The sequence below is a fragment of the Saccopteryx bilineata genome, chromosome 1 (genome assembly GCF_036850765.1).
Source record: "Saccopteryx bilineata isolate mSacBil1 chromosome 1, mSacBil1_pri_phased_curated, whole genome shotgun sequence".
Lineage (NCBI taxonomy): Eukaryota > Metazoa > Chordata > Mammalia > Chiroptera > Emballonuridae > Saccopteryx > Saccopteryx bilineata.
The window spans coordinates 38,920,733-38,941,433 of record NC_089490.1 but is presented as its reverse complement, the minus strand read 5'-3'; the positions used below and the strand labels follow the sequence as shown (position 1 = coordinate 38,941,433).

The 20,701-nt window shown below is 35.2% G+C and overlaps 1 protein-coding gene across 1 annotated transcript in view; it reads left to right on the top strand.

Annotated features, from left to right (window-relative positions):
- The window catches only part of LOC136319195 (protein eyes shut homolog), a 287,411-nt gene that overhangs the window by 219,524 nt on the left and 47,186 nt on the right, over positions 1 to 20,701 (top strand). The window contains exon 6 of the mRNA XM_066252573.1: positions 2,020 to 2,134. Coding sequence (XP_066108670.1) covers positions 2,020 to 2,134 — 115 coding nt within the window. The remainder of the gene's footprint in view (positions 1 to 2,019; positions 2,135 to 20,701) is intronic.

The following is a 20,701-nucleotide window of genomic DNA, read 5'->3' as shown; positions in this document are numbered from 1 at the left end:
AAGTAATTATCATGTGACTGGCATATAGTAGGTGCTGGAAAAAATGGATGGTTATTACTGATATAAATGAAAGAATGATTCAATTCTACAAGGTGAAAATTCAAAGCTGTGTCTTGAACTGCAGGAAAGGTAATTTACAAATGTGTTTTATAGATGCTATTTCAGTTAAACTGTGTTAACATGACCTTTGATTTCTTCTTTTGTGAAACTATCCTTTGTTCTTATAAAAATTTTAAGATAATGAATATATGGTGCAGTTCATTTCATTTTTAACTCCATTTGTAACAACATACTCTTAAGAAGCATGATTTTTGGTCTTAATTCTCTAGTGTTTACTTTACAGAGAGACGGTGTCATTTAATTTAGTATCCCACTTGGCTTACTAAATGTGATTTAAAGTACAGGAATATTTTTCACGAATTAATGAGAGTGAGGCCAAAGGAAGCTGGAACACTGGTATGTGTTCTTTAGCACCTTATTGATTGCAGCTAATGAACTGCAGTGGACTGGAATCCAGCCTTGTTTCTTGTCTGTCAGACTAAGAATGCCTGGGGCACTCACCTGAACCCCACTGCTTGTGGTGAGTCTCCACAGATATTTCTCCAACCAGAACCAGCGCTGTGGCTGGGCTGGCCTTTGTGGTTCTTACTATATATAATTGTGAAATGCACTGTAACATCATGAAGGAGCTTGAAAATACAAGGCTTATTACTCATAGGTTTTGGAGAATTAATAGCAACCCCAAGGGCCAGGCAGCAAAATAGTCAGGTAAAGAGAGAGTGGGAGAGTAGAGGCCTGGGGTTCTGCCTTTCTTAGGGTTGAGCAAGGTGTGCATAAGTTTTTGAAAGTTTGCTATTTATTAGTGAATTGAAACATAAGAGAGCAATTATGGAATGAGAAGAAGAAAGCAGTCTGTCGCTCGAGTGGTCTGTTATCTGGACTGTCCAGAGCTCTGTGAAAGGAACACTGCACGCGTACGGAGACCTGGCTTCTTCAATCTGTGCAGCTAGTAGGTGTCATACAGTTGCCAATGCTGTATTTAATCAAAATGGACGTCTTTGAAACGGATGCCTCAACAATCAAAAGCTTAATATCAGGCACTTATAAGAATGCTTTATTAAAAAATGTAAAAATGACAGTAAACAAAACATGATAATTAGCCCAAATATGAGCATACTATTATTTTTCACTATACTGTGCCTAAAATTCATATGTGGTGTCCACATCTGATAGTTCAGCATCAGTATCTAACAGCTCTACTAAAGATTAGAAATCTCATTTCTCATCTTTTTCATCACATTTTAATAATGGCCTCTTTTATTCTAGTAGTTTTATATAGCCTATATTTTATTGTTAATATCTGGTTAGATTAAAGTTGATTTACCCTTAATTTCTTCAAAGACAGTATGAATACCATCAATGAAATTTAGTTGCTTGACCAGGTTGTGGCATAGTGGATAAAGTGTTGGCCTGGGATGCAGGGGACAGAGGACCCAGGTTTGAAACTCCAAGGCCACCAGCTTGAGTGCGGGCTCACCAGTTTGAGCAAGGGGTTGCTAGCTTGAGCATGGGATTATAGACATGACCCGATGGTCTCTGGCTTGAGCCCAAATTTCTCACTGGCTTGAGAAAGCGGTCGCTGGCTTGCCTGTAGCCCTTGGTCAAGTCATATATGAGGAAGCAATCAATGAACAACTGAGGTGCTACAACAAAGAACTGATGCTTCTCATCTCTCACTTCCTGTTTATCTGTCCTTATCTGTCCCTCTTTCTGTCTCTCTCTGTCTCAAAAAAAAAAGAAAAAGAAAATATCATTTACTATAATTCCTTTTAAATCGATAAATCTTTTCTCCTTTGTGAACAACACAAATATTCACAGACAAAATTAATGATTGAAAAATCATGTAATAATATATGTTGAATGTAATTTAAACAAAGCATTATTATTTTTGGCTGTTAATAGACTTTAGTGAAAATATTTAATTAGCAACTTTTCTTATTTACACTGATGTATTTACAGTTGTATGCCAAGATTTACTGGGGAAAACTGTGAGAAAGTAATTCACCGCTATAGACTGCTCAGCATCAACTGTCTGAATGAAGGATGGTGTTGCAATATAATTGGAAGATTCGGAGTAAGTAATTTAATACACGGCAAAGTAATTTAGCACGTCAAAAACACAATAGCTTCAGGCTTTCTGTACTTCGAATGCTTTTATCAATCTAAGCCACAAATGTATTCTTATATGGATATTTAAGCGTATTATATATAATTTAGTAATAGAGATTTTTAATTTATTAGGGTTATGTTGGGAGAGCATTAATAAGTGCCTGAGGAGAGTTTTATTATAAAATAAGAATATAGCAACTTAAGTACTAGTGATATTTTTCTCTATACATAAGACCCCAGTTATTAATGTTTTAAGCTCTTAAACTAGATGGGGAATAAAGTTAGTCTGGTAGTTGTTGGCCAGAATATAAAAAATATGCCTATTTTGCTGTATAGTTTTTGAAATAATTTTATAAATATAGTGCATGTACTATATATACACAGTAAGGCATATCCTACAACTCAGAAATTCCATTTACAGTTTTGTCTATTAGAGAAATTATCAGGTTTGTACTGAATGAGATATATATATATATATATATATATATATATATATATATATATATAAGAATTTTCATTCTAAATATGAAACAAAGTAAAGGCTAAGGTAGGAAGATGGATCAATTTATCATGGCATTATCATACTATGGAATTACAAACGGTGGTTAAAATAAGGGAACAATAAAAATGATAAGTGAACAATAGCTACATGTATTAATACTTATACATATCAAAAACAAGTTAGATTTTAAAATATTATTGAAAAATTATATATGTGCAGTGTGATAATGAAGTATTAAAATTTTAAAACACAAATTCATATTTTTTGTGGTTGCATAAATCTATAGCAGAGAGTAAACACATACATGAGAATTACTTATCCACACAGTGTTTCTAGGCCTGCCTGGAGGGAGAGAGGTGGGGAAATGAAATCACGGAGAGTACAAGTGGGGCTTTCCATGGACCAGGAATGCTTTACATTTTTTAAAATGGGTTTTTGGCAAATAAAGATGGTAGGAATATGCTATTCATTTTCTCTCGTTTTCTATGGTATAAAATATTTTAATAGAATATGTTTAAATATAATGAAAAGCAACTTATGAATAGGACCTTGAACAAACTTATATGTGCACTTTGCAAACATATACTAAAATATTATTGTTGTTATACAAGAATATATAGGATAAGAATATAACATTTATTTAGCAGCATAATGCATTTGGCATTTTAACTTATAATTTATGATATGACCTTATTTGATCCACACATAAATCCCATTCGATTTTATAGAGAAATAAAATGTTACTGAGCTAGTGAAATATTTCTTTAAGTATACATGTATCAATAAGAATAGATGAAGCTAGATTTAAATCTAGTCTGTGTGACTCCAGAATGTACACTTTCAAGTACTGTACATATCCATTTTCTTTCCTTTTTTTTAATTCAGTGAGAGCAGGGGAGGCAGAGAGACCGTGTCCTGCATATGTCCCAACTGAGATCTACCCAGCAAGCCCCCTATGGGATAATGCTACCCTTGCTCGGCAACTGAGCTATATTTAATGCCTGAGGCAGAGGCCACTGAGCCATGGAGCCATCCTCAGCACTTGGGGCCTACTCACTCGTATCAAGTTAGCCATGGCTGCAGAAAAGAAAGAGAGAGAGAGAGAATAGGGGAAAGAAAGAGGGGTTGGAGAAGCAGATGGTTGCTTCTGTATGCCTTGACTGAGAATTGAATCTGGGACATCCACACACCCAGCCAACATTCTACCACTGAGCCTACTGGCTAGGGCACATATGCATTTTTAATATAAAGTATATATCCCCTTTATCTTTCTCCTTTAAAATTTATCTATCCTTTCTTAATATGAAATTTTCTAATTAAAATATTTCTTTTATTTTAGTTTGAAATTATTTTAAATTATCCTGTTTATGTTTTGGTTTTTGGTATCTATTTTGTTTCAGGATGATCTCTGAGTACTTATCTCTGATTTTATTTTTAAGATTTTCTTCTTTTACCAACATTTTCCCTGAGAGATCTTAAGTATTCTAGTGCCTCACCAATTACCTCTATGTTAATGACTCTATAGCCAATTTGAACTGCTTTTTAAAGGAATTTGACAGGTCTTTTCATCACCTACAGACATTTCATTGTTGTAATCCTACTAAGTTTACTGACTTCCATTACATAAAATATTAGCAAGAAAGGAATGCTAGTAACCTCCTATTTGTGTTAAAATTTAGGTAATTATAATGATAATGTACATTACTAAACATTTTTAACATTATAATTTCTTTTCAAAAATATAATTTTTAATTATGTTGAGTGAAATAAGCCAGGCAGAGAAAGAAAAATATCATATGACCTCATTCATTTGAGGAATCTAAGGAATAATGAGAACTGAGGAACAGAATTGAGACAGAGGAGGGATCAAAGGGACCGGAGGAAAAGAAGACAGAGGGAAAGGGGATGATAGGATGGGATAAACCCGAAGGGAAGGGGGGAGGGCGCTGTAGGGATGGGGACAAGGGAGATGTTGAGGGGAATATGGGGGAGGGGTAATGCATTAGAGGTGACCCTGGAATCTATGTAAACACATTTAATTAAATTAAAAAAAGAATAAAAGAAAAATGAAAAAAATATATATAATTTTTATATTGATTAATAATCTTAGTTTTAGTTGTACTGAGTTCTGAAAGAGTTTATATTTAAGTTAATATACATTTACAAACATATTTTTCAACTTGTATAATGGTTATGAATGATAGAAATTAACATGCAATATATTTAAGGAAATAAAATATTCCTTTACTTGTGATGGTGCAGTGGATGCAGAGTCGACCTGGAATACTGAGGTTGCCAGTATGATACCCAGGCTTGCCCAGTCAAGGCACATATGGGAGTTGATGCTTCTTGCTCCTCTTTCCCTTCTCTCCCTGTCCCTCTTCAAAATGAATAAAGAAAATGTTAAAAGAATAAATAAATAAAATAAATGTTCACAGAATTAAAAAAAAGAAGAAATTATTGGCCCTGGCTGGTTGGCTCAGCGGTGGAGCGTCAGCCTGGCGTGCAGGGGACCCGGGTTAGATTCCCGGCCAGGGCACATGGGAAAAGCGCCCATTTGCTTCTCCACCCCTCCCCCCTCCTTCCTCTCTGTCTCTCTCTTCCCCTCCCGCAGCCAAGGCTCCATTGGAGCAAAGATGGCCCGGGCGCTGGGGATGGCTCCTTGGCCTCTGCCCCAGGAGCTAGAGTGGCTCTGGTCGAGGCAGAGCGACGCCCCAGAGGGGCAGAGCATTGCCCCCTGGTGGGCAGAGCCTCTCCCCTGGTGGGTGTGCCGGGTGGATCCCGATCGGGCGCATGCGGGAGTCTGTCTGACTGTCTCTCCCCGTTTCCAGCTTCAGAAAAATACAAAAAAAAAAAAAAAAATTATTACATATTCAATTTACTTTTAGCATGCAAATATAAAATGTATTTTCTAGGTTATACTATTTTTGGAAATCTATAACTAATATTTGCTTTTCTTATTTGATGTTTGCATTGTTAACTTTTGAATATGTCGACTAATTTAAAAGAGACTATTGGATGAGCTATAATATTTTAGGGAGAGATATAAACTATTCTTCTATTTAAAGAAAACAAATATATTTATATATTTTACATTAAGATGTAAAGAGTATAGAGAGGGCATAAAACAAAAAAAACAGTGATATGATACACTTAAATCCAACTATATCCAAGATCACAGCGAACATAAATTGATTACATACTTCAGTTTAAAGACAGAGATTTTCAATGACACAAAGAGCAAAACTCAATGAAACATTTATAAGAGACTTATTTTATATAAAAAAGATACTGACATATTTACAGGAAAGATATCATATAACAAGTAAAATGAATACTGGTTTAGCTTTATTAATAAGGTAGATTTCGATATAAGAAAATTTTATAGGGGAAGAACTTTTTTTTATAAACATAATTGGGTCAACTTAGAAAATTAAATTATATGTTTAATAGCAGAACTTCAAAATACACAAAGCACAAACTGACATCCATCCTATAATCATTCAGAACTTTGTAATTAACTATACTAGAAACATTAACTAACATAAGATGTTTCTAGTATATTTAAAATGACTTTTTAGAAACAGTATATGAAGGCTGTGACCTATGTGGTCCAGGGATAAATTAAAAAAACACAGGAACAGAAAACCAGGGAACCAGAGAGAATCATGGGGAAAAATGGTTTTGGGAATCACAGAGAGGCTCTGAGTTAAAGTTGGAGATAATCCCAAAGTTAATCAGTATTTTGATGGCCATTGGGGCCTGGATAATATTTGTATTGTACAGATGTATATAACATAGGGTAAAATAAAGTAAATCCACAATTAGACATTTGTTAGTTCCTATTAATGATATTGAACTAAAATTATAATCAGAAAAAATAATATTTTGAATATATATTTAATTGAAGTAATTTGAAAAATATAGCAAACTTCATAATGTCTTTAAAATTAAGAGTTTTATTAAATGTAACAGGATGGATGACATTAAAGGTTAAAAGAAAAACCCTCAAGGTCAGAACCTTATTAATTCTAAGTCAAATTTTTTATTATGAGTTAAATTTCTCTATTTCAATTCATTGTCTTTGTAATGAAAGTGGCATAAGGATGCTGAACTTCCTCATTGAAATTCTGATGAGGAATTTCTAATCAACACTTTTACAATGTCAATTGCATTCTCAACATTAATAATATAAATGGTCCCCATCATAAAACAATTGTCACTTCCCAAATGAGAGTCTGATTTCTAATAACCACAATATAAGAATAAATCATTGAAGAAATTAAGAGCTCAAGGCAAAAAAGGAGAAAGGTTCTTATTGTAATTTTGTGTTTATAAAAATGAATAAACGACAGCCACTAAAAGAAAAAATGTAATTGATATTATGCAGGTAATGTTACAAAAAAAGCACTATGCATTCAAGAACTATATTTGTGGCCTCATAGCAGTAATTCAGGATTTATTTTCTTTAAAGTTTTAATGATTTACTAATAAATTTTATTTATTTATTTATTTATGACAGAGACAGAGAGAGGGACAGATAGGGACAGACAGATAGGAAGAGACAGAGATGAGGACTAATTCTTTGTTTCAGCACCTTAGTTGCTCATTGATTGCTTTCTCATATGTGCCTTGACTGGGGGCTACAACAAACTGAGTAACTCCTTGCTCAAGCCAGCAACCTTGGGTTCGAGCTGGTGAGCCCCTGCTCAAACCAGATGAGCCCGCTCTCAAGCCAACAACCTCAGGGTTTCAAACCTGGGTCCTCCATGCCCCAGTCTGATGCTCTATTCACTGCGCCACTGCCTGGTCAGGCTAATTTTATTTTTAATAAGTAATACACATAGTGCTACAATTTCTGGCTTATGTCTATCCAAATATTTTATAGGTTCTTGCTGTTATGGTTTAGAATTGTTGACTACTTTATATATCATCAAAGAAAATGCCATGAGAACTTTATACATAGCTCTTTTGCTTCTGTTCTTCTATACAACTGGTCCAAGGACACAGATATAAGAATGCAGTTTATGTTTTATCACATCTTTTTAAGTCTTCATAGGGGAATCAACAGTAAAAAACTTTAAAACCCATCTCATTTAACTTTACCATCTGTTTTATTTCTCTCTTCTATTTCCATCCCCTAGTTAATTTTTTTTTTAATTATTTTCAACAAGCGTGACTTTTGCAAACTCACGCTGAAAGAAGTAAGCTCAAATTAGTATTCCATATGAGTGAAATTTGCATTTAGGATAGGATTTAGAGTTTTAAAATTTTAGTTGCAAGAACAGAAAATCTAAAGAGAATATTTCTCTCTCTCTCTCTCTCTTTCACATACACACACACAGACACACACACATACACACACGACTCACAATATTAGACCATTTAGAGGCTAGATCAGGTAAGCATTTAACCCCAGACAGTACATTATCTTCTGGGTCACACGGAAATATCAAGAGTGGGCTCTTTGAAGTTCCTAGAGAAACCCAAGCATGCTCCTGCCTAAGGGTCTTTGTATTGAATATTTTGACACAAATTTCTCTTTCATGGGGTTTTTCACTATGTTTAGGCATTCTGTCAAATCTTTTACCTTTTTAAATTCTGTATTTTTTTTTATTTATTCATTTTAGAGAGGAGAGGGAGGGAGAGAGAGAGAAGGTGGGGAGGAGCTGGAAGCATCAACTCCCATATGTGCCTTGACCAGGCAAGCCCAGGGTTTCGAACCGGCGACCTCAGCATTTCCAGGTTGACGCTTTATCCACTGCGCCACCACAGGTCAGGCTCTTTTACCTTTTTGATTAAGTCTTTCCCTAGACACCCTATCTAAAATGTTTAAAACTCCCTTTCAGCCCATAATGTTACCTTATTCTATGTTTTTTTTTCTTAACAACTATTGCCATTGTTTTCCAGTTAACAAAATAGCTCTTCATGTACTTTTTTATTGCCTTTGAGACTATATTAGAACAACATTTAAGCTCTATAAAGGTAGAGACCTTTGTTTCTTTGAACAGGAATAACCTAACAGAGAAGACAGCAAAATTCTAGCAATGGCAAGTTATGCCAAGTATAGTGGGTGGTACCTACTTGGAATGATACTTCTTTATATGACAAACACAGACTTCATATCCTGACTAGCAGGCTATTTCTCTCCTCATATGAGGTAGACGGACCTACTTTGACATGGGTTTTGGAGAGAAGTGCCTTTGATAAAAAGTGCAAGTAATTTTGTTATGCACTATGTACTCCTCAATAATGCTTTTTAAATATAAAACTATAAGAGATAACAAATGAAAAAATGTAGGTTGGTTTAGCTAAGTATGTTATGAACACAGAAAATACTAGTTTGCACACATACAGAAAATGAAAAAAATCTAAAATTAATACTATGATCTGCTACTAAAGCTTAAATTGAACAGAAAAAGTGAAATTATTTTTAATCGGCCCAAGAACTAGATTCTAAGCTGCTTAAGATACTTCTGATTGTACCATCAAGCAGATATACGCCACGATATTTTCATTCTTTAACAGTTCTCAGAAATACTTTCTTCAGATTTAAGACCTGATGGTTAGTGCCATAATTTATGTTGAGAGACACAAACATCTCTGGATAATAATAAAGTCAGTCATGGACATAAATTGGAGTGCAGTGGTTACTAGGGAGAGGAAGAAGGAGAGGGGATGGTGTGTGGGAGGGGGTGGGACATAAAAAGGGACAAGTATAAGGTGATGGAGTATGATTTGATTTTGGGTGATGGGTATACAACATAATGGACTGTCCAAAGGATGTGGAGATGTTTGCCCAAAAGCTATGTACTCTAGTTGGCCAATGTCACACTGGTAAATTTAATCATCTAAATAAAAAATTTAAAATAATAATAATAAAGTCAGGCAAAGGATCCCTAGAGCCACCAAGTGTGTTTGTGCCTAAGGGACACATAGCAATATCTAGAGACATTTTTGGTTGTCACAAATCCGGTTTGGGTCTGCTACTGGCATCTGGTGGTTAGAGGCCTGGTTTGCTGCTAAGCATCCTCCACAGTGAAGAAATATCAGTTTCAAAATAGCTACATTGCTATAGTTGAAAAATCTGCCTTTGACAAAGTATAGGCTGTGGAAGTTAAAAATAGTAAAACTTGTACACAGAAAGAAAAATAGACTTTGTGAAAGTTTAAAGAATCTCAAATTTAGAAAAAAAGAGAAGCTTCTGTGTCCAACTAGAAGACCATAGCAAAAAATAGATCCCAGATTGAGAACCCTTTGTCTGGTTTATGTCCTGCATCTGAGAAATAGGTGCATATAGTTGGTTAGGTCAAATAGCTTTTCTATTATTTCCCTTCCTTTATTGGGGCCAGAATATATACATCCAATTCAGAAAGAGGGGTATATACTACTTCTCAATCTTTACCTCTGAAATATTCACTTAGATTAAATTCATTTGGATTTTTTCTCCATATTTATATTATTAGACATTTGGTACATATAAGAAGCAATCAGTGAACAAATAAAGTACTGTATCTCTCTCCCTTCCTGTCTCTCTTTCTCTTGCTTGCTTAAAAAATAGCTTCTTCACACTAGCTTTTAAATCTTTTTAATGTGCATTATGTTACTTCTTTATTTTAGTTCTTCAAATTGTTTTAATAATTTGGATCACTGTCATATTGTAAATCTGAACAAAAGCATATTTTGACTTAAAAATTTTCTAAAAGTATAAGAAAAATACTTGCCTAGATTTCATATTTAAGCATTTCTCAAATGGTTTTATTGTCCTACAATTGTTAATCACATAAAGTGGTTAGAACTTCTTTTATGGTCAAAGTCACATAGTATTATCTGGGTCCTCTCGACTTTGCTTTCACAGTAGCAAGCAATAATGAAGCAACAGATGTTCTCAATTTAGAGGCTTGATAGAAATTAAAGTTATCACACAGCTTCTATTTTATATCAAGGTCTTCATATACAGAAAATTGTGGACAAGTCCTGCTGGGGGTGAGGACGACAGAGACGCAAAGACCCGACTCTGGGGACCAGGTTCAGTGACGCAGATTCGCTTTATTCAGGAAGTAAGCTAGCTTTTATACATGGGTTCAGCCAATAGGATGTTACAGCGTGTTCCTCAAAGCCAATGGCTGAAAAGATCAGGGAGCTGCGTGGTTGACGCTAAGTCACTTCCTTATTGCTGGTGAGCTCCCTTCCTGGGTATGCTCAGGAGGGTTCTGGGAGCTGGAGTGTTCTCACAGCATTGCATCAACCACAGCTGCTAGGAATGTGCTCTATGCTCCACCCACAGAAAATTTACTCTTGAGTAGTTCTAAGACAAAAATAGAAATACTCGGATTAATGCTTATATCAATGTCACTTCTGTATGCAAGCTATAGAACTTAACTAGTATACAATGAGTAGTACTTTGTAATTCCACATGTTTTCTATTGATTGATTATAATAATTAGTAAGTTTAAAAGATTTTATAGTATTACTAAATTTAACTTCTCTCACACTTCCTGTAAGGAAAACAGCTGTGTTAGGCTTGCTCACAGGTTTACCAGCTGCAAGTGCTTTACTTGATTAGTGCATGAGCACGTGGCAGAGAGAGGTGTGCATGGCCTATAGAAGGCTACCGGTGCTTCCCTTGAGCGGGGATTCTCCCAGCTAGCTCTCCGGCCACCAGCATGAGGTGTGGTTTTCCTTGCTCCCTTGCCCTTACTGTGAATAACAGATTTTCCTTTATGAGCTCTTTCCCTTTTGTTGTTTATTTGCTCACCTGTCCTTGCGAACCTCCATGTGGGGCAGCTGTGTTAGGCTTGCTTGCAGTGTTACCAGCTGCGAGCATTTTGCCTGACTGGTGCATGGGTGCATAGCAGCATCATGTGTGTGGTCTATGTAAGGCTGTGGGTGCTTGTGGCTTAGGAGAGGTTGGGAAGAGAGAGACTGGGGATCGTGTGTATATGGATTGCCTACCCACCACTGTGAGGGGCCATTTCGGTTTGTTTGCCTGAGAGTTGGTATCCCCTGCCTGTGTGATTGTTCGCCATTGTGAGACTTTATTAAATGGGTATGGCCTGACACTTTCCGGCTCCACAGTTCTTCTACTGTCTGCCCAAATCCAGTGTGAGCCTTCCCAGCCTCGGCCACTGGCATTACAGAGGTTCTGTTCCCTGATTCCCTCAGCCTCCAACCATGAGGAGTGGTTTCCCTACTCTCTTGCACTCCACTGCGGAAAGCAACTTTTCTTTGTTTGTTTGCTCGCCTGTCTTTGTGAGCCTCTAATAACGGGTATAACCCAACACTTTCCAGCTCCGTAGATCCTCTGTCATCTGCCCATAATCAGTATGAACCTGCCTGGCCTCAACCACTGGCATGACAGACACTTCCTAAATTTGATTTGACTTGATATTATAACATGAAGAATGGAAAGGGTTTTATTATTTCTTTATATATGTTATTTACTTGAATTTACTGGAGTGACACTGGTTAATATAATTATACAGGTTTCATGTGCCCGATTCTATGAACACCACCATACACCATATTGTGTGTTTGCCCCACCCCCAAGTTTATTTGTTACCATTTATCCCCACTAAATCTTTCACTACCACTACTCCACAGTCACCACACATTTCTTATTTTCAATTGAATTTTTATATCAAGTAATAAGTAAATTAAACAGCTTAAGTGTAAGGAGTGACAGCTTAATTTATCTAAATGAATGTAATCCCAATGAATGGTTGAAATGCTGATATTTAAATGAAACTAATATAAATACTTAAATGCCTTAGGTAAAGTAAAGGTGACAAATGTTTTTTTATTAATAATGAAATGAAAAAATAAATAGTAAAAAGATACACCTAGGGAAGTTTTGAAAATTTGAAAATTTGCATTTTATAATTAAGGAGAAATTGCTGGTGAAACTATTAGGAAAAGTGTTATTTATATAATTGTCATTCATATTATGTTTTGGATCTTTAAGATGGCATTTTCCTCCCAAGAAGCTCATTAATAGCACTTAGAGTCATCAAATCTGTAATAATGCTAAGGCCATGGACCTAAAAATGGGTATCAAAGTAAATGTTAAGCTGAAGGCAAACTTTCATGAACACTCTCTGGGAATCTAGGGTATGGTTAACTGAGCAGTAGCACCCCAAATATGCCCATATCTTAATCCTCAGGACCTACCAATGCTGTCTTCTGTGACAAAAGAGACTTTAAAGATGTAATTAAGACACGGATCTTACTACAATATAAAGTCTCTATCCTGGATTATCCAGATGGGCCTAAAATAACTACAAAGATCCTTATAAGAAGTCTACAGAAGGAGTCAGAGACAGAGATAGTGATGTGGTTACCAAAGCAGAGACTGCAGTGTTCCTTTGAGAGGTAGGAAGAGTCCACAGGCATACATATAGAAGCTGAAGAGGGCCACAAAACTTATTCTTCCCTGACGACCTACAGAAGCTGAGATCTTTACTTTATCCCAGTAGGAGTGACTTCAGACTTATGTTCTCAAGAAATGTTTAAAGCCCTGGCCGGTTGGCTCAGTGGTAGAGCGTCGGCCTGGCGTGGCGGAACCGGGGTTTGATTCCCGGCCAGGGCACATAGGAGAAGCGCCCATTTGCTTCTCCAACCCCCCCTCCTTCCTCTCTGTCTCTCTCTTCCCCTCCCGCAGCCAAGGCTCCATTGGAGCAAAGATGGCCTGGGTGCTGGGGATGGCTCCTTGGCCTCTGCCCCAGGCGGCAGACCGATGCCCCGGAGGGGCAGAGCATCACCCCCTGGTGGGCAGAGCTTCGCTCCTGGTGGGCGTGCTGGGTGGATCCCGGTCGGGCGCATGAGGGAGTCTGACTGTCTCTCCCCGTTTCCAGCTTCAGGAAAATACAAAAAAAAAAAAAGTTTAAAAGAATGAATGTTTGAAACTTCTAAGGCTATAATAATTTATTACAGCAGCAACAGAAAACAAATACACAGATTTTTTTTGTGTTAAAAATAAATTTTCTAGGTTAAAATGATTAGAGAAGCTTTCATCTGAACACATAAATTTGGCTGTAAGAATTGTGTTTGGTCATCTTTAAAAGATATTCATGAAAGACAAAAATAAGTCATTTTATATTTATACTTAGTGGTTATTTCTAGTTTGAGTTTTAGGACCATCTGTACTTATCGACACAGGTGAATTAGTGCAGGTCAGAAAAAAAGAAAAGTGTCAGTATAATTGGTTGGTTCTGTATCTAACAAGGATTAGATTCATCATTCATTGGTTAAAATCCCCCATTTACTTTAAAATGGTGGTTATGTTTGGTGGGTCCATTTGTCATCTACTTAGGGAAGCAGTGGTCATGTTCATAGGTGAAATCTTGTCCTTAAACATTTGCTCCTTCATTACCCACTCAGACAGGAATAGCCCCTGCTAATGTGTATGTGGTTTACTACTTTATCATCCATACATGATACTCTGGAGAATGAAATGGGGTCTAATCAGTTACATTGTTGGTATAATAGGAGTTGAAGTAGGTCTGGTTTAGACATCTGACGTGGTTTTAACTACTGTTCTTCCCAATATTGACACCTAATTTTATAAATTGTAATCTACATCAGTGGTCCCCAACCTTTTTTGGGCCACAGACTGGTTTAATATCAGAAAATATTTTCATGGACCAGCCTTTAGGGTGGGATGAATAAATGCACAAAATAAAATTATGTGACCGGTGTAAAAACTGTGGTATTTTAAAATATAATTGTCAAAGTTACGAGACAAGTGTCAAGAATGAGTCTTAGGTGGATGTAACAGAGGGAATCTGGTCATTTTTAAAAAGTAAAACATCGTTCAGACTTAAATATAAATAAAACGGAAATAATGTAAGTTATTTATTCTTTCTCTGCGGACCGGTACCAAATGGCACGCAGACCACTACCGGTCCGCGACCCGGGGGGTTGGGGACCACTGATCTACATGATTCTGATATTGGCTTTAACAATTTATGAAGTAGTGCTTTTTACTTGCTACTTAGAGTCTAAGGACCCAATAAGGGCATTAATTAAAAATGAGGCAATGTACACTGCAAAGTGAGAACCACATATAATTTATAGCCAACATCTTGATTACAGATATAATCACAGGTATTAAAGAGGCCCAGGGGTTAACTAATTTTTTTCCTACTCAATAAATTTTGGTAAAATCTTTAGTCAGGCATATTTATTTATTTTATTTTATTTTTCCAAAGAGACCTTATTTAAGGTGATAAATGCACGGTACAGTATACAGATGATGTAGTATGGGATGACACACCTGAAACCTATGTAATTTTATTAACCAATGTCACCCCCCAAAATTCACTTAAAACTTGTTGGTCTTGGCTGGTTGGCTCAGCAGTAGAGCATCATCAGTCCGGTGTGTAGAAGTCCCAGTCAGGGCAGTCTGAAGAGGGTCTCTATCTTTTGTTTTTAATCTCGTAGGTTTCTTTGCTTATTTATTCTGTGTCATATTACTAGTTGCTCTAGTTGAAAACAGATGTATTGAAAACTTACTAGGTGGGAACTCTATACACCAGGCTTTTGCTGTCGAACAAGAAAGACCATGATTCTATCCTATGCTTTGTAATACTCATTCAAAGGAAGGTATTGTTTCCTCAAACTGACAGAGAAAGAGAGGGGGAGAGAGAGAGCTATACTAACATTTAAGCATATATAAGTATAATTAAATATATACATAAATATATTTTCTACCTCCTTTTCCAAACTTTTCATAACATGTTTCTACCTAAGTCTGGGATTGGACAGAACAGCTTAGAGATTTAGAATTACAGGCAGATGGATGGGCACTATAAGAAGGTTGTAGTTGCCGAAAGAATAGAAGCGACAGGGTTGTTGGTGGTGGTGGTTGTGGCCACTGTATTTTGAAAAGGAATATTATTAGCAAATCTGGGTCAGTCCCTAATTATTCTTGCATCTGTTGTAAAAGCTAGTATGTCTTTTTACAAGCACTCTGTCTCAACTTACAAAAATTTTCCTCTTGACAATATGCTAATAATGAGAACTTTTTACAATGAGGTTGCAAAATTTAATTACATAATTATACCAAAACAGCTTAATATGCACTATCACCTAGTTAAATTTTTATGTTAAAAATTAATATTATTCATTTTGTTGAACAGTGAATACAGAACTTAGGAAACATAAATTAAACTTCAGTTTTAAAAAATTATGTGCCAACGTTATAACTGGCAAAGGCACATTTTTAATATGTATTCTATCTTTTTAACAATGATGTTTAAGATCTCAGTGGTGGCATCCAGGATGAATGATCTGAACTTTAAAATGACCATAATGACTCTGGGGAACATATTGTTCCTTAATTTCCTCATTAAAACTCATGTTATAAAAGGCAGATATAAGAAAGACCTGAAGGATCAATAATACATCCACCATGACTTGAAACAAAAGTCTGAGGAAAATCATGTTACTCCCATGGTAATTTATTAAAATATATAACCAACAGTTATATAGTATAGATTTATATAAACAAAATCAGAATTCATGTGACATATAAGAAATTATTTAAGAATTAAGTAATAAAAATAATTAAGAAAAAGTTTTCAATTGTTTATTTAGGAAACAAATTTAAGATTTAAGTTTCTAATGTATAAGCTAAGATCAGTGACATAAAGGTTGATCATGGAAAAATGATACTGAAAGAATTGTAAGTTTTTTGAAGGAAGATTTTGTTCAATATGTATTTTTAAAGATAAAAAAGCATTTACCACAATATTTAATTTAAATATTTAGGTAAACGTTAAAATGGAAATTCTAATGGGTTGAAGTAATATTAAAAATGCTACAAAAACTTGATTGGTATTAAAACTGATTAATGATTAACTATTAAATTTACTTTTCTTTAGTTATGCAAGTAATAAAGGATATTTATGTCCTTCTTAGCCTGTGAATGACTTACTCTTTTCTGATGGCAACCTTATCAAATATGTGTGACTATGCTATGAAAAACAGCATCAATTATATTTAGGTCTTTATTTTATTTTGAATTAATTTTTGTGTCTGGTGACAAATTGCTGTTTAGTTTCATTCTTTCATATGTGGCTTTCCAATTTTCCCAGGACCATTTATTAAAGAGATTTTCTTTTTTCCACTGTATGTTTTAAGTTCCTGTGTGAAAAATTATTTCTTCATATTTAGGTGGGTTCATTTCTGGAACCTCAGTTCTGTTCCATTAGTATGTCTGTTTTTATACTGGTACCATAGTGGGGTTTTTTGGTTGTTTTTGTTTTTGATTGTTTGTTTCTATGATTTTTAGGGAGACAGAGAAAGGAAGGGGGGAAGTGAGAGAGAGCAAGCAAGAGAAGGAGAGAGAAGCATTCATTTGTAGTTCTACTTAGTGTTGTGTTCATTGGTTGCTTCCCTTATATGCCCTGAATGTGTGCATCGCACCTGCAACTGTGGTGTTTCTGGATGACACGCTGTCTGACTGAACTAACTGTCCAGGACCAGGACCTTTGTGTTTCTGTTACTACAGTTTCGTAGTATAGGTTGAAATCAAATTGTTATTGCCTCCAACGTTGTTATTGTTTTTCAAGGTTACATTGCTTATTGGGTTCTTTTGTTGTTGCATACACATTTTAGAATTTCTTTTTTATCTTTGTAAAAGACATCATTGGATATTTGATATGGATTGCACATTGAATCTGTAGATGACTTTGGTTAGTATGGATTTTTCTTTCTTTTTTTTTACAGAGACAGAGTCAGAGAGAGGGACAGATAGGGACAGACAGACAGGAACAGAGAGAGATGAGAAGCATCAATCATCAGTTTGCTACACCTTAGTTGTTCATTGATTGCTTTCTTATATGTGCCTTGACCGTGAACCTTCAGCAGACTGAGTAACCCCTTGCTCTAGCCAGAGACCTTGAGTCCAAGCTGGTGAGCTTTGCTCAAACCAGATGAGCCTGTGCTCAAGCAGGCAACCTCAGGGTCTCAAACCTGGGTCCTCCACATCCCAATCTGATGCTCTATCCACTGCGCCACTGCCTGGTCAGGCAGTTAGTATGGATATTTTAATAATATTAATTATTCCAAACCATTAACACAGGATACTTTTTGATTATTTTTTCTTCTTCAGTTTCTTTTATCAGTGTCTTTTAGTTTTAAATGTCTTTGGTTAAATTATTTTCTGAGTATTTTTTTTATTGTACTGCAAATGAAATTCTTTTTTATTTCTTAAGGTAATTTATTGTTAGTGTATAGAAACAAAATCAAATTCTGTATGTTAATATTGTATACTGCCATTTTACTGAATTCATTTAGTATTTGTGACAGCTTTTTTTGTGAAATCCTTAGAATTTTTTTATTTTTTGCAAGGGGAGGGCAGATAGGGACAAACAGGAAGGGAGAGATAAGAAGCATCAATTCTTCCTTGAGGCACTTTAGTTGTTTATTGTTGCTTCTTCATATGTCCCTTAACTGAGGGGCTAGAGCAAAGCGAGTGACCCCTTACTAAGCCAGTGACCTTGGTCTTCAAGCCAGCGACCTTTGGTATGAAGCCAGCGACCATGGGGTCATGTCTGTGATCCCACACTCTAGCCAGCACCCCGTGCTCAAGCTGGCAACCTTGGGGTTTGAAACCTGAGTCCTTTGCATCCCAGGCCAACGCGCTATCCACTGCACCATTGCCTGGCCAGGCAGGATTTTCTATATATAAGATTCTGTCATCTGTAAACAAAGATAATTTTATTTCTTGCCTTCCAAATTGAATGTCTCTTTTTTTTTTGTGCCTAATTACACAGCTCAGACTTGCGATATTAATGTTGAATAAAAGTGATAAAAGTGTTGAATATGTGTTCCCTTCTTTTGTTCTTGATCTCCCAGGAAAAGCTGTAAACCATTTCATCATTGAATGGGATGCTAGTTGTGTGCTTGACATATATGGCCTTTATTATATTGAGGGACATACCTTGTATACCCAAGTGATTAAATTTTTACCATGAATAGACAATTGACTTTTGTCAAATGTTTTATATGAATTGATTGAGATGATCATGATTTTTATATTATATTTTTTATTAATATGGTATATTACTTGTATTGATTTACATTCATTGAACAATTCTTATATTCTAAGAATAAGTATTACTTAATCAGGGTGTATGCTCTTTAATGCATCATTGAATTTAGTTAGCTAACTTTTGTTGAAAATTTTTGTATTTATATTTATCAGAGATATTGGTCTGCATCAGGGTAATGCTGGCCTTATTTTAATTTTTAGAAGAGTTTGAGAGGATTGATATAAGTTCTTTAAATATTTGTTATAAGACATCAGTAAAATAACCAACCTTGGAATTTATTTGTTGGGAGGTTTTTGATTGCAGACTTAAACTCCTTTCTCTTCCATTTTCTTTTCAGATTTTTAATTAATTTATGATTTAGTTTTACCAACTGTATGTTTTCAAGAATTTACTCAAATCTTATAGGTTGTTTAATATGTTTGCATGTAATTGTTCATAGTAGTCTCTACAATTTTTTTGTATTTTTGCTGATTAATGTGAAATGTCTCTTTATATTTATAATTTTTGGATTCATCTTTTTTTTATCTAGGATGGTCTAGCTAAAATTTTGTCAGTACTGTTTACCATTTCAACTCACTAAATTTTAGTTTTGTTAATCATTTCTATTATTTTCTTAGTCTCTATTTTATTTATTTCTGTCCTAATCTATTATTTCTTTCCATCTGCTAAATTTGGTCTTAGTTCATTCTTAATTTTCTACTTTCTTGAGGTACAAATATTCTTTAACTAAGATCTTTCTCGACGCATGTGTTTATCTTTTACACTTCTCTCTTAGAACTGCTTTAATTGTAACCTATACATTTCATAATGTTTTGTTTGTATTTTCATATGTATTCAGATATTATTTATTTTCCTTTGAGCCATTGGTTTTTCGTTAGTTTGTTGTTTAACTTCCATATGTATCTGGATTTTTCAGCTTTCCTTCTGTTATTTATTTCTAATTTTACACTATTGTGGTGAGAAAATACAGTCAGTATAATTTTTTTTTCTTGAATATATTGACTTTGTATTCAGTTTAACAAATAATATATACTAGAAAATGTTCCATGTGTGTTTTGAGAATTTTGTATCCTGCTTCTGTGGGATGTAATATACTGTGTGTGTCTGTTAGAATCACTTGGTTTAGAATTTTGTTCAAAACTGTTGTTTCTTTCATGATTCTCTGAATGGATCTTGTCTTTGATTAAGAGGGGTGTATTAAAGTCCCCAAGTACTACTGTATTGCTATTTATTAAATTATTTTAGTTCTTTTAGCATTTGATTTATATATCAAGGAGCTCCAAATTTGAATGCATGAATACTTACAAATATGATATCGAGATTTAATTAAAATATTTTGGGCAGTGACACTGGTCAATGGGGTTATATAGGTTTCAAGTACACATATCTATGACACATGATCTGTATATTACATTGTGTCTCCACTACTCGAAATCAAATACTCTCTGTCACTGTTCGTTTGGTACCCTTTACCCTATACTACACCACCCCCTTCCACCTGGTAACCACCATATTACTGAATGTGTCTATAAGTTTTCATTTTATATTGCACTTACTAGTAAAATCATATGGTTCTTAGCTTTTTCTGACTGACTTAATTTGCTTAGCATAATATTTTCAAGGTCCATCCTTCTTGTCACAAGTGGATGTATTTCATTTTTTCTCATGTCTAAGCAGTATTTCGTAGTATATAAATGCCATATTGTTTTATCCAATCTTTTATCACAGGACACTTTGGTTGTCTCTATGTCTTGGCCACCATCAATAATGCTGCAAAGAACATAGAGGTGCATATATCTTTGCAATAAATGTTTTTGAGTTTTTCAAGTAGATAGCCAGAAGAGGGATTACTAGATCATATGGTAATTCTATTCTTAACTTTTTGTGAAATCACCATACTGTTTTTCATAGTGACTGTACCAGTTTACACTCGCACCAGTAGAGGTTGGGATTCCTAGTACTCAACAATTTC